The sequence below is a fragment of the Lagopus muta genome, chromosome 11 (genome assembly GCF_023343835.1).
Source record: "Lagopus muta isolate bLagMut1 chromosome 11, bLagMut1 primary, whole genome shotgun sequence".
Taxonomy (NCBI): Eukaryota; Metazoa; Chordata; class Aves; order Galliformes; family Phasianidae; genus Lagopus; species Lagopus muta.
In genome coordinates this window covers 15,259,496-15,283,281 of record NC_064443.1, presented here as the reverse complement: position 1 = coordinate 15,283,281, position 23,786 = coordinate 15,259,496, and the positions used below count along the sequence as shown (strand labels likewise).

At 44.9% G+C, this 23,786-nt stretch overlaps 3 protein-coding genes across 12 annotated transcripts in view; 2 read left to right on the top strand and 1 right to left on the bottom strand.

The window, feature by feature from the left end:
• FRMD4B (FERM domain containing 4B) overlaps nt 1-2,025 on the top strand; it is a 106,281-nt gene extending 104,256 nt beyond the window's left edge. For 8 of the 10 annotated variants that reach the window (XM_048957181.1, XM_048957180.1, XM_048957182.1 and 5 more), the window contains one exon: nt 388-495. Coding sequence is in view for 2 of the 10 variants with exons in the window: in XM_048957176.1 (XP_048813133.1) it covers nt 388-508 (121 nt within the window). In the remaining 8 variants the exon portion in view is untranslated. Of the gene's footprint in view, nt 1-387 lie in introns of all 10 variants that reach the window. The other 2 variants (XM_048957176.1, XM_048957179.1) reach the window with 1 other exon arrangement.
• A 5,890-nt stretch (nt 2,026-7,915) lies between these two features.
• LMOD3 (leiomodin 3) lies at nt 7,916-12,935 on the top strand. The gene is made up of 3 exons (XM_048957290.1): nt 7,916-8,356; nt 9,283-10,614; nt 12,593-12,935. Exons 1-3 carry the CDS (start codon nt 8,066-8,068, stop codon nt 12,617-12,619), a joined length of 1,650 nt encoding a protein of 549 aa, XP_048813247.1. The 5' UTR covers nt 7,916-8,065; the 3' UTR covers nt 12,620-12,935.
• Nucleotides 12,936-14,224: 1,289 nt separating this feature from the next.
• Nucleotides 14,225-23,773, bottom strand: ARL6IP5 (ADP ribosylation factor like GTPase 6 interacting protein 5). Its single transcript, XM_048957301.1, has 3 exons — nt 23,556-23,773; nt 16,235-16,452; nt 14,225-15,977 (listed from the first exon to the last, which is right to left on the bottom strand). Exons 1-3 carry the CDS (start codon nt 23,729-23,731, stop codon nt 15,805-15,807), a joined length of 567 nt encoding a protein of 188 aa, XP_048813258.1. The 5' UTR covers nt 23,732-23,773; the 3' UTR covers nt 14,225-15,804.
• Between the last annotated feature and the right edge of the window lie 13 nt (nt 23,774-23,786).

The following is a 23,786-nucleotide window of genomic DNA, read 5'->3' as shown; positions in this document are numbered from 1 at the left end:
TACTTAACTTTCTATAATTGAGCTTTGAAATCTGTGTATTTTGGCAGCTTTTTGAGTGTTTTTTTTCTGTTAATTTTTCACATTCTCAATCATTTGACCAATCATTAAACTGTGGGGATTTTTGTATTTCAATGTGATTATGGCAATCAATATGTTCCATACTCCTGACAACTTTGAGCAGCAGCAATCCTGTTGCACACAGCTAGCACGAAGCCTGGGGTTTGCATTTGGATCCAAATGTTGCCAGGGTGCACTCACGGCATCCACAGCTCCTTCCAGCTTATGGGGCTATCGTGTGCTCGTGCCCATTGCACCAAGGCAGTGGGTGTTTGGGGCTCTGGGGAGGGTGGGAGCTCCTGCTTATCCCTGGTGTTCTATGTCTTACAGAGTGTACCCAGAGCCAAGCCAACTGGGCGGTAATGAGGAGAACCAGCTGGAGGAAGACTTGCACAACAGTGAGCAGAGGTTGTTCTGGCATGAGGACTCCAAGCCTGGGACACTCGTGTAGACTGCCCACAGCCCTGCATTCGTACCCTTGCGTGCCTTGCACAAAATGCTGTTACTCCGAAGGAGATCTCGGGTGCACCTTCCAGACCGATGTTGCCAGGAATGATGAAACTCAGCATTCAGAGGGATTGTAGCAAAATGACAAAGTCTTACCAAGAACGGCGTTTCTTTCTGAATCCACATCGCCTGCGAGAGCAAAGGGCAAGCCACAACTGAATCTATGACAAGATGCAGCACTTGGTTGGAGTATTTAGGTTCAGCGAGCACTTTTGTGGAAAGGTTGGAAGGTGGTGAAAGCAAACCTCAGAAAAAATAAATGTGAAAAGGAAACATGGAAAAAGCAGGAATTCTAGGAGCACAATTCTGATGTCCAGGAGAAGAACAAATGGGAATTTCTTCCGCCGTGGCTTGTGAGAACCTGGAAGGACTTTCATAAGCTGATGAAGGATTGATTCTGTGTGTGTGAATGAGGCAAAGGGCGATTTGATCAGTATTGGAACATTACTTGAAGAAAGGCTGGATTTTTTTGTTGTTGTTACAGAGGTTTGAATGAATTTATCTGTTTTTGGGGTGTTGTTAAGAGTGATTGTTAGCACCGCAAAGGAGTTGTGGGAAGAAAAGAATGAGCTGTCAGAATATGTCACCTAAAACTCCGGGTTGTGGGTTTGGGAAGCAGAGGAGTCTGCTCCTCCCCGTGATGAAGTGTCACAAACAACCTCACTGTGTGGGGGCAGGCAGACCCCATCACTGCTGGGTGGCAGCTCCGCATTGCTCTGCCGTAGCAAATCAAGGATGGAAATGGGGAGCTCTGCCTGGCACAGGAGCAACGTGACGTAATGGCCAGTATTGTAGGGTGGATGCCAACACAGCCAGCCCAGTGGGTGCCTTACAACGAGGGGCATTAGCATTGCACTGCCTGCTGTGCTGCGGAGTCACCAAGTGACAGAACAGCATCTTTATAAAACCCCGTGTCTAGGAAAGAGTGCGACTGCAGTCTTGGTCTGAGAGAGGGATAAACCTACCTCATATCATCCACCTGTAGGAACAAGTTAGCATGGGTTCACTTGCGTGATTGATGACTCATCTGCATACTGTAACATCTCTCTCGTGTCTCAGCTGTGTGTGCTTCAGGATCCCATACGATGGTGCTCTTCTTTCTTTTATACAAAGGATTAGTAACTCCCTGTTCATATTGTGAATAGAAAGGTTTCTGATACACTTTTTTGACGTTTTTTACCAATATTCCAGAGCATGTAATATATACAGAAAGACACACTTGTTAAGCTGGTACTTAGTGGTTTGTATTAGAGTCGCAATTGGGAATTAAACGAACAGAAAAAAAAAAGAAAACCAACAAAATAAAAAATAACTTATTTCCTTGGTTTTACATATTTGTATAGCCTTCTAGAAATACGAAAGCTCTTTTTTGCTTATTCTTTTACTACTTACGGACTTTTAGACCTATTATTTTGTATAGGTCAATAAACTGCAAAGTGTGCTACCAAAACCTCTTGGGCATTTCTCCTGTTTCTCTTTGAGGTGTCTCTGCTTGACTGCTTGGGAGAGTGCAGTATGTGGTATATCCGGGTTTAGGAGTAGAAGAGTGAGTCAGCCTGGTCTGATACCCCATGTTATCCTATTGTTGCATTTCTCCTGGTAGTTCTGGAGCCTTTTCTGTTGGCAAACTTGGCTCACTGAGGGCGTGCTTGCAGCAGGCAGCTGCATGGCTTGGGATCCGTTTCCCCATGCAGAACAAATGCTGTTGCTGCACTCTGGCAGTTCATCAGCACTTGTAAAGGGCTTTCATTTAAAAAAAAAGGACAAGATCTGCTCCCCATTTCAAGCATTGTTTACATTCCTTTATTTCAATGCTGTAGCCATTACATTTTGTGTGGGCTTTTCCCTTCCTGTGCCCTTCCGTTCCCCTTTCCTTTGCTTAGCCTGACGTGCCCATGTTGGCACGGGGCTGGCACCCAGCTGCTGCCGTTGTTTGGCTGAGATCGGGGTAGTTTGGGGTGACTTAGGATGGGTGTGTTGAGAACATGGGAATTGCAGGTGGCTTCAAGTGGAGCCCATCCACCGTCTATGAAGCACAAAACCTCCAGGGCTGGATTTCAGAAGCTGAACCCCTCGTGAGGGACAAGCCAGAGGGTGCAGGGCTTTCTGGCCAGCAGGCAGCCAGGTTTTGCTGCCGGCCCCCCTTTGGGCTATCAGACTTTCCAGCCTGCTGAGCTCTGCCGTGCTGCTTAGGTGCACGGCTGTTGTGGCACCAGATCCTCATAGCACATCTGAAAAGGTAAGGATGATTGGTTATAACTGTTATCGTATTTGCTCAAATGCGGAATTCAAATGACCCGGGCTTTGCTCGCCCTGCTGCCTCAGCTGCTGAAAGTTTTCTGCAGGGTGAGCAGGGACACCTAGCGACCAACCGGTGCCACTGAGGAGAGGAGCCTTCCCACCCCGGAGGTCCTTAGGAATTGGTGTTTGCTGCCATCCGGAGCAAAGCCAGGACGCGAACAGCGTGACGCACCGAGGTGAAACGCTGGCGGACACCGTGGTGGTCTCGGGCTCTTTCTGTGCTGGAGGGGGGGAACTCTATTTCCTAAGGGATGTCCTTATCTAGCTGCAAACAGCAATTTCCTGGAGTGGCTTTCAGATTGTTTTGGGCACTCTTTGGAGCTATTTGAGGTAAGAACAATGGGGAAAAAAAGAGTCTTGTTTTATTCTGTAAGCGTACAAAGGCATAAACAATTCCATGTGCTCCTTCCCGGTGCATAGGGCAGAGGCTCTAATCTGGATGCAGCCCAACTTGTCCCATTTTGCAGTTTTCATTGGAAACAATTTAACATTCGCTTCAGCCTAAATGGGGTAAGTGCAGATATGGATGCTGTCTGTTTCACCAAGTCGTGGGATGATGGGCTTCATCCTGGCACAGTAAATGCAGTCAGAGTGTGGATGGGGCTGTGCCTGGCTTCCATCTGCATTTTCTGGCACAAGCCCAGCTGAGCTTCCCAAAACCACTCTCCATATCTCCAAGCTCTACTGTGACACCAGTGGATGCAGGTGGTGACATCCTGGTGTACTGCTCCAGCCAGATATTCACTTCTCAGCTGTTGGATGTGGATTTGGGACCACGTGGGTCATGTCCCAGGGCAGGATTTGTCATTGGAAGCCATTATCTCCAAGCCCTAAAGCTGAAAGTAAAGTTGATGTGACATTCCCTGCTTAGAAGAAGGGATGGTGTAAGCAGTGTTTGGTGCTGGTAGCGCAGGGGGACATGGAGACAGTAGGGTCCTTGTCAGAGTGATGAAACCTTAGCCAAGGAGAAGTTCCTTGTCCTCCACCCAGCTTCATTATCTGTGTCACCATAAATCCTTTAGCAAGCCCTTGACTTCTGAGTGATGTTCACCCTCTCCCAGGGCTCAGCAGCATGCTGAGTCTCAATTTCTAGCTCATGGTTGGGGTGCCATCAATGAGCTGCAGGCAGAGAAGGGTTTGCAGCCAGCAGGGGCTCAGCTGGAGTAACTCAAGAAGCAGCCTCCCACCTGTTCCTGACCAGAGGTTAGGGCAGGACATGTGCAGAATCCATCACGTAGCCCCAGCAGCACTTCCCCTGGGCATGTTTTGGTGGCAGGGTGATACAGAGCACGAGGCTGCGATAGGTTTGTTTGCCATGAAATGCAGATACACCCCTGTGTTTTGAAGCAAAGGGTGACATTGCTACCCAGAAGGACTTTGGATTCTGATAACTGATCTGCTGGCTCATTGATTCTTTTCATTGTCTGGTTTGTGTTGAATTCAGCAGTTCAGCTTGTAGAGGAGGTCACTCATTTGGAAGGTTATGATGATGGTGTTACTCTTCCAAGAGCCCTTTGTGCTTTGTTATCACAGTTTTGATCAGACAGCACTGACTGGTTGGAGGTAGTTCATGCATTTGGCAAAGAAGGCAGAAGATATTGTAAAACTTAATTTTGTCTGCTTGTTGTAAGGTGAGGCTTTTGTTGCTCTTGAGGCTCTGCCACACAAAGGTGGAGAGGATGTGAGATGTGATAGCATTGCCAGTGGTGCAGAGCACATCACCTGCTTGGGACCGACTGCTGGCATGGACCTCTGCTTGCTGTCCATGGGGTTTGGGCAGGTTATTATTAAACAGTTTCAAACAGCTGAAATGGTTCAAGAAGCGGCAACTGATGGTTTCATCATCCCCAGCTGGTGTTGGACATGATGGCACTTCCTTGAATGTCACTGTGGGGTGCTGGGGCCCTGCTTGGCACTGAAATTTGCCCTTTTTATTTCCTGTTATGGCCCAGCTTCCTCTGCACCCCTCTTTCCCTCTGCTCACAATCTCATTTTTGTTTCCCTGCAATAAGGATCATGGATGATGGCACTGGTGCTGTCTTATGGCACAACGAGGACTTGGTTCAGCTGCTCCCAGCCTTATCTGAAAATGGAAAATGCAAAATAAATACATAATAAATCCTTCTGGTTATGTCTTGGGACGGATTGTGGCAACCAAGCCTCTCCATGTCAGGTCCCTGTCCCTCTGCTTTGCCCCAGAGGTCCACTTCACAGCTCCCCCTCAAGCACCTGGGGCACATGCCTCAAAAGCCAGACATCACTGCTGTATTTAAGCAGCAAACTTAATCTGATCATGTAGCTGTAACCACTTGGAGGTGTGCGGGGTGTTGTTTTTCTCCCTGGTGACTTTCCCACAGGGTTTCTCTCCACGATTGCTCTTGTTACTCAGCGGTTGTTATTGTTCAGGTCCCCATCATCTGACCCGTTATAATCCCCATATTGCATTACAGGGATTGCTGCACATTCTTGGTGTATGCCTCTGTTGGTCAATTTTAGACTGCCCCATCGAGCTTATGAGTTTCTTAAAAGCAATGCATGGTTATGTTACACAGGCACATTCTCTGACTGTTTTCCACTTAATGCCTTGGCACTGGGAAATGGCATGCATCAGTAGCAAAGGGAAATAAATATGTGGGTTTTATTAGCAAAAAAATGACAGCCAGCATTATAGAAATTCCTCTCAAGTATTTGGCATCAGTGTGTGTGTGCCTTAAATACAGCATGAATTTGAGGCACTTGAAGCATGGCTTGATGGCCTGCTTAGTGTCATGACATAGGAGTCAACTCCTCTCAATAGTTAAAAACTTGTCAACCCTTTTGCTTTCGAGACAGATAGGCTGGAAACCTCGAAGAATGTGAACAAAAAAGAAAAGCCGTTTATGTAGAGTCATCCTGCACTGGAGTCTAAGTTTCATGAAGAATCCATCCACATGTAACTGCTTGTTTTAGGAACAGTAAGCAAGAACTACGAATTGTTCATTGAAAGTGCAGTCTTCTTTTTTTTTTCTTTCCTATCAGCACAGTAAGAATCCATTCCTTTTATTTAACACCTCTTACATCCCTACATCTCGTGCAGTAGCTCATTAGTGCTGGGAATCCCAAGCGATTGTCAAATTGGCATGAAATGATGAGTGCCACTGTTGGAAGTGGCTTTCCTCTTTCATGGCATTAGGGAGGATTATGGACGGCTCTCATAGAAACGTCTGCAAAACATTATTGGGAAGAGGAGTTGGGTATTGCCTTGGAAAGAACTTCTAGATTTGGCCTTCAGAACGGTTTCAGCCTGAAGGGTGTCTTCTGTTGCCTTAACGTGCTGTTTCCAGTACACCAAAACACTAAGCAATGTGTTAGAAAAGGAAGTGGATCCCGTACTCAATGTAATTTATGGAGGAGACCTAAAGTAGGCAAAATGTGATACCCGCTTTGGAAATCTGTGGGATTAGCACCCGTGCCACTGGGAGAGGTGTCACTGGGCAGCCTTTGCCCTGTGCCCGATGGAGAAGGCACTGCTCCCAGAGGTGTAGTGTTTCCTAGCAGCAGTATTGACAAATGATATATTTCTACTTAGAAGAAAGCTTGCTTTTTAAATCCCTATCAGTGTTCTCAGTATCCCCGCTTTCCATCTCGAGAGGCCTTCGTGGGCTGACCCTACTTAACTCAGCAGATCTGGCAAGACCAGGGCCCAAGATGGGCCTGGCTGCAGACAGTGGAAATACAAGAAGGTGGCCAGGGGCTTTATTTACAGTCAAGAAATTAGCAAGCGATTTGTAACCACTGAATAGACAGCTTCTGTGACCCAAACAGCATCGTTTGGGTGAGTAACATACCGGCTACTGGAGCGCATTGATTTATTTGATAACATCAGGAAACCATTTATGGACTCTATTATGGATAGCACTTGCTGGAGGTTAGAGCTGCAGAGCAAATAGATTGATGTGTGGGTCTGCTGTTGTGCTTGCTACTGCATAATATAAAATAAGGATGTCCCCTGAAATACCAAAGGGGCAAACAGAAGCGTTATGTACTTGGCGTGGTTTATTTTTATTTTTACATTTGCCATTTATTTGATTCTTAAATGTTTGAATTCTTTGCAGTGGTGTACCAACCTGTGCTTTATGGCTTTTTGATTGGACACCATGGTTCTTGTTACAGAACTCAGCAGCACGAGGCCCCATCTTGCAGACGTGGTTTTTCTGATGGCAAATTCCAGTAGAACATAACTGGGAGTGGGCTCCAACCCGCTGGGACTCGGTTTCACAACTTCTCACCTGTGGCTTCTTTCCTATGAAAGATGCTTTCACAGCCATAAGCCGAGAACTTGACTTGATGGCCCCTGAAATGGCGGTTCAAAGCAGGAAAAGGATGAACCTGAGTTGCGTTTTTCAGCCACTATCTGGTGACAGTATGAGTAACATCCATGACAGAGAGAGGCCGGTGGGGATGTCTGTAGTGGGGCATTGCATCGCTCCTGGGCAGGGTGTGATGTGCTGGGGAACACTTACTATTAGGAGAGGGGATGGACCCGGCCCCAGCTGATGTGATGTGTTTTGTGTTGACCACTGGCTGCCTCTCCCCATCTCAGGGGCTTTGTCTAATTGGGATCTAGCACTTGGGAGAGCTTGTAGGTCTTGTAGCAGGTGACCTTGCATCAGTTCCCCCGCATTATTCAGGTTTTAGGACCTCATTAAAAGTGGTGAAATCCCCCTGCTGTCCTCAGTCCTGTTTTTGAGACATCTGAGTTGTAATGGATACAGACACCTCATGAAATTATAAAGAAAAATGATTTCAACACGGATCTCCCCCAGGCACCTTGCAGGCAGCATCAACTCCATCCATGGACTGGGGGCAATCCGTGCACAGAAAGTAGCACTAAATTCCCCTAGAAAATGACCATCTCCTCTGGATCTCAATGGGGGACGCACCAGCTGCACTGAAATGTCAGAAGGGTTTGCACAGCTGACACGTTGCTGAAAATGGAGCATGGCAGCATCTCCATAAATTCTCTTTATCCAGCCAAGTGCAGCTTAATATAGACTTAGAGGTGCTGCCCGTGTGCTGCACTGCGATCGAGAGCTGCCGCCGCTCATGACCAAAACACAAAGTCGTCGATTTAACCAGATGAGCTACTGCTAGGGGGAAAAAATACCAAATTTATCTTCAGTTTTATTAAGTTACAGGGGAAGGAGGGAACGAGCAAAACATGTCTGAACTCGGCCAAACATCTGACGAAGATGTGTCCCCCGAGGACATAAATGAAGACGAAATCCTGGCCAATCTCTCCCCTGAGGAGCTGAAGGAGCTGCAGAGTGAGATGGAGGTGATGGCCCCTGACCCTGAGCTCCCCACAGGAATGATACAGAGGGATCAGACAGAGAAGCCCCCAACGGGCAGCTTTGACCACCGCTCCCTGGTGGACTACCTGTACTGGCAGAAGGCGTCCCGACGCATGCTTGAGGATGAGAGAGTTCCCGTCACCCTCCTGCCCTCCGAGGTAACCAGCAAAAAAATCCTGCCTATCTTTTGTGTGTCTGCTATGGGATCTGTTTTGTAGTTGCAATACCTTAATCTATCCCTGCTTCCATTCTTTGTTAGAACGGTGCAGTACAAGCCATGTGTTTAAATGGCTTGAAAGCCTCAGTAATGTCAGGATCCAGCTTGGACTGGTATAAAAGTTTATATTTAGATGTTTTCCTAAATCTTTATTTGTGGTTTTCACCAGGAGAATATCTTAATGCTGTTTCAATAAAGCAAACCACTGAGAAACTCTCAGAAAATCAATCTGGAGGATATAAGGCATCGGTTTGGCTTTGCACATTGATTGACATCGTACTGCTTTTCCATGGAGCACTTAGTTTAATGAGTATGTTGAATGTAATCATCAGCAGAATTTAATGTCACGTTGGGGGAGAAATCCTACAGACCGTTTTTTTAATGTGAACATACAAAAATGAGCAGGCATGCAAACTCCCTGAACCGGTCCCATCCTTTTCAATGCACTCCTTAAATTTGTTGTACTATCCATATGATTTGAATAGAGGTTAAGGACACACTTGGATATTTGTCAGTGTTTTGTGGCACTTGACAAGGAAATGATAAAAATGACACCAAATCCAGAAGTAGAGTAGGATCAGAGCTCCTTAATCCCCAGAAGGGTTTCAGGACCACCTTAGTGTATCATTAAATCCATCCAGGATTTATTGGTCAATGTTCTTAAGGGGAAAAGATGAGAAATTTGCCTACAGCCACTTTCAGAGCAATTGTCCTTTCGTTCCATACCAATGCAGCACGCTGTGACTTTCAGACAACGGCACGTTTAAGTGTTATTATTCTATAGTGGACATAGAGGTATGGAAATACCACCATTCCATTGCTTCAGCAAAAGGTTAATGTTATTTTGCCTGTTTCTGTCTCCTGCAGAGAATGACTGCAGAGGAGATGGGAGACAGTGGAGGCAGGAGGGGGCCAGAGGCTGATGGGAAAGAGCGGCACTACAAAAATGAAAGCGTGTCACATGCAGTAACACAGCCTGAGGAGATGAACAGAGATGGAAGCAATGAGGAGAGAGAGGAGGAGGAGGAGGAGGAAGAGGAGGAAGGTGAAGAGGAGGAAGATGAGAGTGAGTCAGAAACAAAGGAAACTTGTGTTAATGAAAACCATCACAGTGATCAAACAAGCAAGCAACCAGGTACAGAGTCAGGGGAAAATACAGGAAAGTCAGATGAAAATGAAAAGAAAATCTCAAAATTGAACATCCCCAAAAAGTTAGCATTAGATACCAGCTTCATGAAGCTCAGTGCTAGGCCATCAGGAAATCAAACCAATTTAGAAGAGAGCTTGGAGAAAGTCCGAAAAAACAATCCAGAGATGAAGGAGCTCAACCTGAACAACATAGAGAACATCCCCAAAGAAATGCTGATAGACTTTGTCAATGCAATGAAGAAGAATAAGAACATAAAAACGTTCAGCTTGGCCAATGTGGGAGCTGATGACAGCGTTGCATTTGCACTGGCCAATATGCTGCGTGAGAACAGGAGCATCACCACGCTCAACATCGACTCCAACTTCATCTCTGGGAAGGGCGTTGTGGCCATCATGAGGTGCCTGCAGTACAACGAGATTCTGACGGAGTTCCGCTTCCACAACCAGAGGAGCATGCTGGGCCACCAGGCTGAGATGGAGATCGCCAGGCTGCTGAAGGCCAACAACACCCTGCTGAAAATGGGCTACCACTTCGAGCTGCCGGGGCCCAGGATGGTGGTGACCAACCTGCTGAGCAGGAACCTGGATAAGCAGAGGCAGAAGAGGCAGGAGGGGCAAAGGCAGCAGCAAATGAAAGAGCAGAGAGAGCTGATCGCCATGTTGGAGAATGGACTGGGCTTGCCACCTGGGATGTGGGAGATGCTGGGGGGGCCAATGCCCCAGTCCAGACCGCAGGAAGCTCCCCCAGCACCCAAACCACCCATCCTCACCTCAGCACCTCAGGGGCGGGGGAAGGAAAGCACACGAGCCACAGCTCCTGAGCAGCCGCGTGGGGCTGAGCCCAGCTTCAGGGTGATCAAGCTGAAGAAGATCCAACGCAAACCCGCCGTGCCCAAGTATGTGGAGCCCACTGAGAAAACCAACCTCAAGGATGTGATCAAGACCCTGAAGCCGATCCCCAGGAGAAGACCCCCTCCTCTCGTCGAGATAACACCACGAGATCAGCTGCTGAATGACATTCGTCAGAGCAACGTCGCGTACCTCAAACCGGTGAGTGTTCAGCTGTGGAGGGGATCGTGCTCTAAAGCTGCTATTTTCGTAGAACATTAAGGTTGGAAAAGACCTCTAAGATCACCAAGTCCAACCCCAACCCACCCCCACCATGCCCGCTGATCACGTCCCTCAGTGCCACATCTCCATGGTTCTTGAACAGCTCCAGAGATGGTGACCCTCCCCCACCTCTCTGTGCCACTGCATCACCACTCTTTCTGAGAAGAGATTTTTGCTAATATCAAATCTGAACTTCCCTTGGTCCATCTTAAAGCCATTACCTCTCATCCTAGGCTTTACCCATCAGCATAGTGGTGGGACTTCCAAGCACATCCCAAGCTGTGTGCAGTTATCCCATGGCATCCACTGGGGGGATGCCCCAGCATCACCAGAGCCCCACTGCCTTCTTGGCTTTTATTTTGCACCATCATAGGGCAAAAATAATCAGTGAAATCCCAATGACAGGTGTGGGATTTTAACCTTTTCTTCCACAGTAATAAAGGTAAATAAAAGGAAATGCAGCTGGGGGCAAACAAACTCAGAGCAATTGAATGCTGGTAATAATATGTTAGTTATTATAATATGCAAATGCTCTTATAAGATCAGGAATACAACAGGTTTTTTTCCACAGAATTCATTTAATCTGTCCTTAGGTCCCCATTAAAAAAACATGCTGTAGTCCTGTTATTATTATTACTTTCTATAGCAGTGATGGTGCAAAGACTCCCCTAAAATCTATTTTCCATGGGTCTGAGCCTGCACCTTATGTTTGGATTTAGAACAGCAGGATGGGTAAAAGATGGCTTTTCTTGGTTGCTTACATACAATTTTAGAGCTGCATAGAAGCATCTCGGGTAAAATTGGTCCTGTGCTCTACTGATTTTCTAAAAAAAAAGTACAAATTATGGATTTGGGTTTTGTTGCTCATTCTTATTCTGTTTTACAAGGTTGCTAAGGTGCTGGAAGGAGAATCAGGGGCCAAATTCACCCAAGGCACCTGGAGGTGTCTCTGCTGGTGCATGCAGAGCCTGGTGACCTGATGATGGGAACCACTGTCCCAGGAAGCTTCTGATACTCTTTTTTTTTTTTTGCTTCCCTGTAACATTACTTTGCACTGCACCTTTATTCGAGGAAAACTGAAAGCAGTTCAAAATGTGTGTAGCTAGTGATGTTGATGCTTCTGTTTGTGTTGCTAAGGTCTGAGGAAGATGACAGAAAATCTTTTGCAAATAGAAATAGTCAGTAGTATTTTGTAATTAATATGTTGCTCAATATTGACCCTTTTGTACAGTGGGGGACACTTTGCTTTCACTTGTCTGCACAGAAGTAACTATTCCCTCAGTAATTCCAGGCAGTGCCTTGTCCTGAAATATCAGAAGGGATCAGCCCTGCAGTGACCTTGAACCCTGTGGCTTTCTACTGGCACAGCCCTGATCCACACCCTCCCCCCACCCAAAATCCCAGGCAGATCTTGATAGCCACAGGCTGTGGGATTTGTTGCTGTTTGCTCTCCCAGAGCTGCTGGCTGAGCTTGGGAGCCATGTCCGGATGCTTGGGTGACCCGGAAAGATGAAACAAAGGACACTTGTGCTGATTTTTGTTGATACACCTAGTATCAGGCCAAACAGCTTGGATTTAGGGCATTAGGGTTTTATTCTTATCTGCTCATGTGATTTTGGTAACTGCTTTTCTGCCTTGATATCCTCAGCTCTGCTATGTTTTACTGCCTGAGCCAACCTGGGTGTCCTTGCTCTGGGGGGGAGGCTCACTGCTTGCAAAGTGATCTACTGGGCATTAAGCATCACAGACTGCAAGTGGGGAACAGCAGACAGACCCAAACTCCTGATTGAACTCCCTGATGCTCCTTGCCATTATGTTTCTGGTCCTTTCACAGTTTCTGAAGGTTTGTATGTTTATGTTGAACTAAACTGCTTCGAGAAATTGCCTTTCCTTACAGTGTTTTTTTGTCCTTGTCCAGGTGCCATTACCAAAGCAGTTGGAGTGAGAGACCCAAAGAAAACAACTCGGAGCAAAGACTGTTCAAGTTTTGCTTACAGTTGTTTCAGCAGAAGTTTTCTGCAGAACCCAGGTGGTGTATATGACTCTTTGGGAACAAAGCTTGCAATATGCACTTCTCTCAGTGTGATGAAAAAGGCTGGCACGGGAAAAATCAGCACTGAGAATTTCCATCAGGTATCAAAATCCCAGTGCCATCTGTCTGCCAAATGGATTCAAGGCTCCAGTTTGTTGTGGGAGGATTTCCTCAGAGACATCAATAACCTTAAGTCTTTCTAGTTTGTCAGTAAACTATTTTGCTTCCATGTTGTCCTTCTGCTGTCCAATTCTGCAGGAACACGCTGTGCTTTAGCTTATCTTGCTTTTCACACACATGCTCCTTGATTATTCTCTTGTCCATAAGAAAAGCATTTGGTTTCTATGTAAACAGCTTTATTTTTTAGGCTAAGGAAATGAATGAAATAAAAGCTCTCTCCATAAGAAATGTGCAGCACGTCCATGGCTTGTAAGAAGCTTGCAGAACAGAATGCACTCTGGTGCATCCATATTTCAAGCCAGTGTATTTCCTTACAGTCCAGTTGGTCTCATATCTGACCAGCATGTAAAAGATGATGCCGTGCTGTTTAGAGAGCTGTAATCTTAATTCCATGTAATTCACCCCTGGATCGGGCTCCACACCACCCCCATATCGGGATGCACCAAACCGCCGCTGCCAACCTCCCTCATGCTGCTCTCAAGCATCTGGAGGATGAGCCCTTACCCCTCTCTCTGTGACTTGAAAAGCTTAATTTTACTTTAATATCGTTGTGACATTTTTTTCTCCTCCCCCTTTTTTAATCACATCAGATGGTTTTGCTGCAAGACTTTTCTGCAGCAACTACAAGTCACTTTCCTGTGGATTGCTGCCATGAGATCAGCTTTTTCTTTTTTTTTTCTTTTTTTTTCTTTTTTCTTTTTTTTTTTTCCCCTGAGTTGCTGGAAGCTACAAAGCTTATTCCTGTAAAATCACCTTTGATCCACTCCTCTTCTCCCAGCCAAGCCTTCCCCTTTGCTAACATTCACCTCCTCTGCCTTCCTGTAGCTGATCCACTCACTCAGTACGCCCACTTGGCAGCTTGTGGCAGGCCTTCCTGCAGGTCAGTCTCTCCTTGCTGCCTACAACTGTTTGCAATGGTTCTCTGGCAGCTAAATCCTAGTGCTGCCCAGGGCATGGCTCCCAGTAACCTTAGAAGCAGGCAGAAATCCCTCCAGGTAATTAAAAGAAATGTAAAATCGCAGTTAAGCAGTTATATAAGAGACAGTAACAACATGAACAAATGCTTATATATTGCACTTCTGCAGACAGGCTTTTGCAAGGATGCAAGAGAGAGGCTGCACCATTCCTGCAGCTCACAAGCAGCTCTGTCACGACTCAGCAGCATGAATAGAGACAGCAATCAAAACCAGAATTCATCACAAGCACTGTCTCATGGCATGAGTGGTAGGGTGACCACAGCTGTCCCACCACCACCCCACTGAGCTCACCAGCTGTGAAGACATCCACAAGCTGAGGTTAGAGTCACATTTCCCAACCTGAAAGAAATACACTCAGTAGTCACCATTAGAGTTTATTTTTCTTCATAACTGTGCAGTCTTTTAAAATTCTACAGTAATGATGAAGTCATAGGCTACTACTTTTAAGTGTGGAAACAGTTTTCAGAAACAAAGACCATGCACTACATGTGAGGAACAGGCCATTGACTCTCCAGCTGGAAATATTTTCAATAAATACTGATCACTTTAACACTTAAATGGAATGACGTGTTCAGGTTTCTACACAGCTCACTATGAAAACAGCATGGTAAGTTACATAAAAGCTTCAACCGTAAGGATGTCTGCTTTGTTGTTATATGAATCACTTTGTTAGAAAAAGAGAAATGCAAGAATATTTCAATGGAGTGTCACCTGGACAACGTTTTTTCCCCATTATATTTCAGAAGCTGCTATTAGCAAGACAATTCCATCAGAGCTGGTAATTAAGTTAAAATACATATAAAAGAATCCCACACATCACTGTCAGGAGTTGTTACAGGCAAGTGTCTGTATGAATTTGGAGCGGGTATTCAATAACTGTATCTTGACTTTTATTGCTTTTACTCATAAACCTGGAACCCAGTTTATTCTTCTGAAGACTGTCAGCACTACAGTCAGTGAAGTGCGAGCTTTACTTCTCTGTTTGCATTCTGCTTGAGAAAAAAACCCAAACAAAGCACACATGAAAACACACATACACCTTCATCTACAAAAAGTTGACACAGAATAAAGCAGAACAAGGTAAGTCCTAAAGTAACAGTGTTTAAAAACATCAATAGGGTGGAAACGCAACTCATCTAGCTCATCCAAAATTTTTTTTCCTCCCATGCTTGGGTTTAGTTACAGAAGGAAGTTCTGCCTCTCTTGCAGAGAAAAGCAACTTCTAGAGATCAACAGAACGAAGATTTCAGGGAACACAAAGGTATGTTTTATTGGAACATAATTGGAACATATTGAGAGGCACTGTGCCTTATATACTCTCCATGCTTAGATCTATTTAGACTGTTCCCCAGCTACCAAAGGAGGAATGTGAGGTGAGGACAGAACCCATATTGGTTACAGGTATTGCACAGTTTTACCACTTGCCAGTTAAGCTAGCAATGTGGTCTCAATACAAGACCACTGGAGTTAGGGGTGTAGAGGATGCAAGAGATACATACTTACAATACATTCCAGCTCACCTTGACCACTGCCAGCATGAGGGTGCTACACATAACAAACTGGCTAAACTGCCATCTTGGAGAACTGAGATGAAAGGAGTGTTACTCTTACTAACAGACAAATTTGTTGCAAGATATTTAAGAGATTGCATTCCATCGGTTTCCATCTCTTCTCCCTTCATCCCCCCAAGAAGAAGAGACAAGCAAATACGTTTAAGTTGGTACTTGTGTAAACACCAGAACATTTAATTATACAACAAAAGAAGTTACTCTTTTAATATTCTTAGAGGAGCCCTGAATTCCTTGGAATACTGTATCCTGCAATTATTAATCTGTACCACACGTGCATTTCTTGTTTTGTACACAAACTGAAAGCAAGCTTGAACAATAGTAAATAGCAATTACACTCTTGCAACAGGTAAAAACACCACATTGCAGTTGCTTACTCCTTTACTTTAGATATGTAGTCAGCCAGTTTGTTGATACTTTCCTCCTGCTGTTCTAGAGCATCCAGTATGATACCCATTGGGGTCTTCTTCAAACCTATTTCTTCCTTTTTGTTCTCCAGCTTGTTCTTTATGTTCCGGAGCCTCAGAGAAGCGTGGATAAACATCACTGCACAACAAAAACACATTTATTAATCAGTAACGCCCAATGAATGCATCAGCTGGAAGAAGATCTCTGAATGACTGCTTCAGTAACTGCAAGTATCTATTTAATAATAATAACACTCAAGATGACTTGTGGTGTTCTACGTGCCCCCTTCCCCCAGTCTTGATTTTGCTTTGGAGAGAGTACAGCCATTAGCTGATTTAGTCTCTCAAGACTTACTTGAGAAAGCTCAGCCCTCAGAGAATAGCAAAAATACTTACAGAGGAGAGGAAGAGTGATCCCAAACATGAACACCATGACATCTCCCAAGTAGGAGATCAAGAAGTAGCTAGACAGCATGATGACTATCACAAACGTGGTTGGGTACTGCTTCTTCATCCTGCGGAGTATGTCCTTGTTGTGTGACACCCACACGAACCCCAGGAACACCAGGACCACCACGGTACCACCAATGAGCATATTCAGGGGACTCAGAAATCTGGAGAAAAGAGGTGAGAGAAAAGAAAAAGAAAAAAAAAATAGGGACCAGGAAGTTTGTTTCAGAGCTTTTGTGAATTGTGTCCATGCAGCAAACATCTAGCTTGCTGGTATCTTTGCTGCTAGGTAGGTAAATAGCTATCTAAGTCATTAAGAAGTCAGTTGCTGTTGCAAAAGTCTTTACTGACTTCTGCTTTTTACCCCAAAGCAACTGAACAAGCAACCTTTAGCCATGAATTAGCATATTTAGATAATCTTCTTCTTTATGTTCCCTTCTTGAACATAGCTGAGGATAATGAGAATTTCTGCATCACATTAATAGACACATTTAGCACTAGATTGCCTCCCACCCAGGCTATCAATGCTTTTGCTTGACATCATGCTCCAAGTCAGCCAATCGCAACAGCTCACAGTTCCAGTGATCAGTTACCCAACAGGCTGATCTTCACATTACCAAAACCAGGATCAGCCTACGTGTTCAGGTCAACTAGTTTTTATCATCTTGTCTGGATTTACAAAGGGCAAAAGATATGGAAAATGTTGAGTATAGAAGGTAACTTCACTGTTATTGTTTATGCCTTCAATACTTATCAACTTTGGCATATAGTGTTTGTGTCAAAACAAGCACGTGGAAGCAACTTACTGGCAATTTGCTACGGTAAGAAGGCAATGTTCATTATGCCCAGCTACCTAAATTGCTTACAGTTATAGAAAAACTGCAGCAGATCTTAGAAAATAGCATAATACTGATACAAACTATTACACTAACTCCCCTGCCAAACAAACATTAGATTCTGAGGTAACTTTAACTTAAACCGAAGTTATATTGTGTGGGTAGGTGACAGGAAAGGAAGGTTTTTCCCCAGTTGAAACAACTGTTAGGAGCCTAGACTTTCAGCCCATGATTTCTTCTTTTAAATGTATTTATATTTCGCTGTTCTGTGTAGTGCTTTATCTCTGAATTATCCCCTTTAACAGTTCACACCTGACTAAGGTTATTTTATGGACCTGCAGGAACTTACCACCATCGGCACGACACACAAAAGCCCAGTCCCAAGCAAATGTGTCTGAGAGTCAGATGGAACTGGACACGTGGGGTAAAGGTCTTGCAGGAAGAAGAGCCAGGCCTGGCAAAGGGGCGACTGCTGAGGTTTGTGTTCTATTATTGTTATTGGAGTTACCAAGCAAACCAAGCCACCAAGTGGATCAGCTCTGGACTATAAACAGCAAGTCCCTTTTTGGGACCAGGATGAGAACATCACCTGCTCCCAAGTATTTAAGAGGTTGCTTTGTCCTCAGTTTTCACCGATGACTCTGTTTAGCTTGTTTCTGTACTTGTACAAAAGCCAGCCTCAACTATATTTCACTTCTACTGAAATAAGCTGTGTGATATCCTGTGCATTCTGATTTCCTTGCTTGTATTTCCACAGCCCTAATTACACAGCAGCTGAGCGCTCTGAGCAGCTCCCACAGTGACAGCAGCATAACACTATTCCTGTAAAGCAGTAAAGATTTTCTGCCATAGACCTTGCAGTCAGACTTTTTGTTCTGAAGTCATGGGCACAATGACTCACCACTCTACCCCAGTGCTGAGGAGGATGCTATGGTTTGTGGTCTGTGCTTCACATCCGGCACAAGCTAAAGAAATCTCTTTCTGGACTGGCATGTCAACACTGTACCTGCAGTGCCAGAGAGCGTTTCCCTAGAGAACAAAGAACCCCCAGAATGATTTGAGAGCCTGGCTCTAGACTCTGTAAGTCATTTGTGCCAACAGGAGACAGGAGAACTGGATAGAAAGAGATTAGAATCCAAACTAGCTCCCCACCTGCTTCTGCTACTCATGCTGAAGAGCCAGCATGGCTATTTGGAAACGGCGATAGGGCAGACTCACTTCTTGCATCTGAGTCACTCCCTGCAGCCAGCCAGATTATATTTAGCTCTGAATTGTCAATCCTAAGTTTCCAGGCTGGAAAAAGTGAACAGTACTGCTCTGGAAAGAAATTGGCTTCATCTGTGTTCCATTGTAGCCAAAGGATGGTGACTCGTGACTGCACCACACTAGTGTCCTGTTTACATACATGCAACTGGACATATGGGATTCTTAAAGCAGAAATCATCACTAGCATCACTGCTAGCCTGGAGTAGAAATGGCCAAACTTACTTGGATTGTTCCTAAAAAGTTACTGAAAAAATAATCCTGGAAGGAACAAAGGGCCTGGCAGAGCTCCATGCTACGTTCTCCAGGCATTGGGTAAATACTCACAAAGCTTTACCTTCCCCATCCTTCCTCTCATTCTCGTTACAGCTTCAGAAACTGCTGGTGAAAAGCAATCCCCCTGTGTTTATAAAGAAAAGACCAAAGACTCTTCTGCTCTATGCTCTTTCTGGTATTACATGGGTTCTGTGTTACTGACTTGCTGTCAGGGATGTGAAGAAAAAAACATACATTCAAAAGATCCCATTTTCTTGGGGAGAGTTAATTGAATTACATGTTTTCTCAAGTGGGCTGCATTCCAACGCTTACAAGGAAACAGTGAACATAAGTATCAAATGAAGTCATTCAGAGCCACACAAAAACAGATGGGGGATAGCAGTTGCCACTAAAAACTGGTATTCAAATTATCAGCCATGTGTCCACAGGCTTCAATATTGTTGATTACAGTACTGGATAGGGTGTCACATGCCAAGCTCCCCTCTACTGTGTGAACCACCAAAAGAGCCAAACTCACAGCGCTACCTAAAATTCTCCTAGATATTTATATATAGATAGCTCTTCTCCAGCAGTGGCATTTTTTCAGGAGGTCAAATCTCCATTATGCAGTTTCATTCAGATCTGCTGGCACACTTCTCTCACTAGCACAACAGCTAAAGACTAAAAAGGAAAAAAAAAAAAAAACAAAAAAAAAAAACACAGGCACATTTTTTTAGAACACATATCTGGGGGGAAATGAGAGCTGTATAGCAACTCTAGAAGTCCTCTTCTAGTCAAACCATCAGCACTGATATTGGCCACATTTATATACAGATCGAGACACAGCATAAAACATTCATGGTCAGGCAAACAGGCTGGGAGTCTTTCAAAGCAGCTGAGACAAGGTAAGTGGCCAGCCATTAAGCATGTTACAAGATACTTTCTAAAAATAATTCTCTTTAGGAGGGATTTGTAAGACTCCCAAATACTTAAAAATGTAATGCATGGAGCTATTAGCATGGCAGTGTTGTGGTAACTTGATTTTGGGCTGCTCGGATATCTAAAGGGAAGAAATACTCTTCGGGAGCTAAGGAAGAAAACTGTTCTCTCTCACTACACTGAAACTAGTCAGTATGGCAGGACTGAGCAACATTTGGTGTGCAAACAACCTTGAGCTCAAAGCCTCCTAACAGGATGCTCTACTTTATTGCTCCCTCAGGCAGACAAGATGCAGCCCTGGTAGGATGCTGCAGCCTCCAAAACAGCAGGAACAAACTGGCAAGGAAAACTGTCGCCTGGATTTAATGCCACTGGTATCTCAGGGCAACAGTAAGTACCTGCAGTTACTCCTCTGCTATGTAATTGCTGTGATATAGAGTAAAAAGAGGGGTGAAAAAAAAAAAGAATAAATAGAAGAAACATTCTGTCTGTCTGCAGGCTCCAGGGACACAAACACCGTGCTGTGTGGACCAAGGCTTTGGGACATTGTATCAGTTGCAAGCTGTACCAGAAGATAGCAGAGGAGCTACTTACTGGTGTGGGAGGAGTACTGGTAACTATGTAGCTGCCTCTGACAGCAAAAACAGATTCATTTATTTAATTTAGTTTCCCGGATTCAGCCTCCTAGCAGCAGATATAACCACTAACTCGGAGAAGTCACAGCTACAGCATAGGGAAAAAGAGCTGGGCAAGACTCATCTTTTGCTCAAGGCAGAAACCTCCAGCAGCACAGGCCCAGAAGTCAGCACACACTGGAAGCGGTGGGCAGGCCAGAGCAGTTTCCTGCTTCCTTCCTCCTCTGTTTTAATTGAAACAACATTACAGTGGAGAGTAAGTTCTGCTTCTCCACTCCCCATACTTCTGGTTTCAGCTCATCTGAAGTTAGCACGTAAACCTATGAATGGTATGTTGTCCTCTGATTTGTCACTAACAAATCTGAGCACAGACAGGCAACAGACCACAGCAGCCACAGGTTTAGCAAGACTCCTTTACATACTGTTTCTCACTTAGGCTGCTTTCAGAACAGGAGCTGGAGTTCTTTCTGCACTCCAGAAAGAAATTGCTGGATCTTTATGAAGGTTTCTGTATGTTTGTCTTTAAAATGAAGTTTTTATCCACTTCGTGAAGTTACGTAGCATTACATTGCAGCAGTAGGTTTTGGAGCAGTGTGTTGCACACTTCTGAGTATTTCATCAGGCATTACAGAAACTACAAATGAGCATTTTGCTGCTCTGCAATTCCTGTTCTCTTAAGGGAATTAACTATAAGCAAGTCAGCCAAGGCAGTGGTCTGGGGAGGAAAGAAAATAAAGAATTAAAAGAAAAACAAAAGAAAAAGACACCCACACACTTGTTCATTGCAGGGGTTGTACAGAAGGCCAGTGGATGTTTAAATGACAAGAGTGCAAAACGAAAGCAACGTTGAACTTCAGGCTGTAGAGAAGACACTGTGCCAGAGGATGCAGCACTCTGAAACCCATTACACTTTTTCATACTATCACTTCTGCACATACTATTTTTTAGCAAATGTGAGGCACCACAAGCCTAAAAGAAACATCAGTTTAAGCAGTCAGTTTGAGAACTGCAAGACAGTGGAGCCTTATCAGACTAGGAGAAAGTACAGACAAACACTGCTTACCAGGCAGATTGATTGGTTGGGAGAGAGTTGCAGGCTTTTGGGGAGTGCTGTGCAGATATTTCTTAAACTTAATGCCTCCCACAGTCATAGAATCACTCAGGTTGGAAAGACCTCAAAGATCAGCGAGACCAACCACGACCCAACTATAAGAACGCTGCACCCACAGTAAGGTATTCCATACCATACAGAGATGTGGAGATGGAGAAACGTTGAAGAGGTCAACTCTGTTGTCCAGGAGGCAGTACGTTATGCCATGGCAATAAGCACCACTGCTCAGAGATTTCTTGATACCACAAGTACAGTTTCCATCTCAGTCCAGCATTTACCACAGCTACCACTCCATTACAGTAGCCAAAATATCCTCTGCATTGAATGCCTGTCTGCATAATTAAGATGGCTTAAGAACAGGTAGAGTGGGTCACGGGCAAAGCTTAGTTTTGATCACAGAGACCACTGCTCTAACGGTTTCAGTAATCCTGCCTGTAGGCCTACATGCAGTCCTGGAGTTCCCAAAAAGCCATGATTCATCACTTATCACCCAAGCCCACTAGAGGGTGAAGTGCAAGATTGCATCTTAGTCTCAATGTGAATTTAATTGGGACACCTTTCCTGGCCTTTCTCCCAAAGCTACAATCCAGCCAACAGAAAGACCTTTTATTAAAAATGAATGGATAGCTTTTCTTTATTGAAGTGCTATCCTGTTTCCTTTAGAGTTTTCCTCCCATTCTTCTACTTCAATGTTGGAAGAAGCAGGTCTGCCACGTATCAAAGGCTCTAAGATGTGCAATAAAACAAATTCACTCCAGGCTCTTCTCATCTGTAAATTTTCAATGTAGCAGGTTATTGTTTAATGTCAAGATACTGGAATTACATTTCTGGTATTAATCTCTGTCTTGTGTGGCTCTGCTCCTGACCACCACCTCAGCAAAATGGTGGGAAATACATGGAAATGTATCACCATCCTTTATCTGATGTGAAATCAGAGAATAAAAGGGGGAAGGAATTTAGGAGTAAAAGCTGCTGCCATTCCAGTTTTCCAGTTGAGGATAACAAAATTATTCACTTTTTTTCCCCCAGCTTTTTGGGGCAAACGAGCTGTACTCCTGCCTTCCAGCATTGCTTTAATTTACCTGCTTATTTAGAACTGGCTATGGTATTGCTCTGCTAAATAAAGGTAGATAAAGAGAGAAGATCAGATTCTCTCTATAGTGAGTAAGAGTCTGGAAGTCTCTTTACTGTCTAATGATCTGCTACTGAGTTGAGTACAGTGTACGGATCTCCACCAAAATTAAGAAGAAAATCTCCCACGGCCAAACCCTTAGCCGAAATGGAGCAAAAAGAAGAGAAAAGCAGGGTTCTCAGCCTTTCCTTTCATAAAGCATGGGACAAAACTCCCCGAGCCCAGAGATTCTCCACTGACTCAGATGCTGGGTCGATAGCATCAGCAGCTAAAAAGTTACAGATTGCTTCACGAGAAAAAAAAAAATGGATAGGAGGAAAAACGTAAGCTGCTGCAACATATATGATAAAATAAAATCCTGCCAAAACCAATCTGGCCTAGTGGCCAGGCAATCCTCCAATTTAAGCATTTGCACATTGTTTGCTGAGGAGCGTAGGAAATGTCTTTCAAGTTTCCATTTTAAAAGCTCAATCGTCACAGCTCCTACTGCAACTCCTGACAAAGAGCTTCTAGATCTCAAAGCAGTACTTAAAGAAGAGTCGCACAGGCTTTAATTCTAATAATGATTAGGTTATTTCCCAATTCTCCCTAGGGAAGCTACAGCTGACACAAGACATGAAGGTCTCAGTTTCACAAAAATGGATGGGTGCTGTGCTTAATTTATATGAAAGGCTTTCAATCTGCGCTAGGTCAGGAATAAGAAAGGCTTGTTCTGTCCCTTTGGCATAGGCTTAAAGCTGTAACAGAGAGCAGAATTTATCTCCTTATTTGTTGGAATTCAGAGTGAAGTTTCTCTCAGCTTGACAGCCACACCAGGCAGACGAGGCAGGAAGCAGCGATCGCCTCAGAGCAGCCAGTGACATCCTGCACCCACCGCTGCTTTCTGCCAGGCACCCCGAAAAGAGCCGGGCTCCTTCAGCTCGGGCAGCCCGTGGGAAACAAAGAGCAGCTCCCAGATTTGCCAACCAGGAATTAAAAAGCACGTCCTAAGAAAGCCAGCCCTCACCCAACACACAGCAAGGGCGGCCGTATGTTTGGGAATATCGATGCCGCGCCGCCCCTCACCCCGCAGCCCCACCGCCTCCAGCTCACTGACCCTACGATGGCGACGACGACGGCGGCCACCATCAGATAGTTGGTCTGGTAGTAGAGCAGGTTGTTGACCACCCGGTTGTTCCATTTTGAGATGTCCTTGAAGTCGGGCCGGGCGAAACGATCGGAACCGGGGAAGAAGTCCTCCCAGGAGCGCAGCGGAGCCACCTGCACCTCCATGGCTGCTGCCCCGCCCAGCCGCCGCGCAGGCCTCGGGCTTCGAGGTACCGCCCCG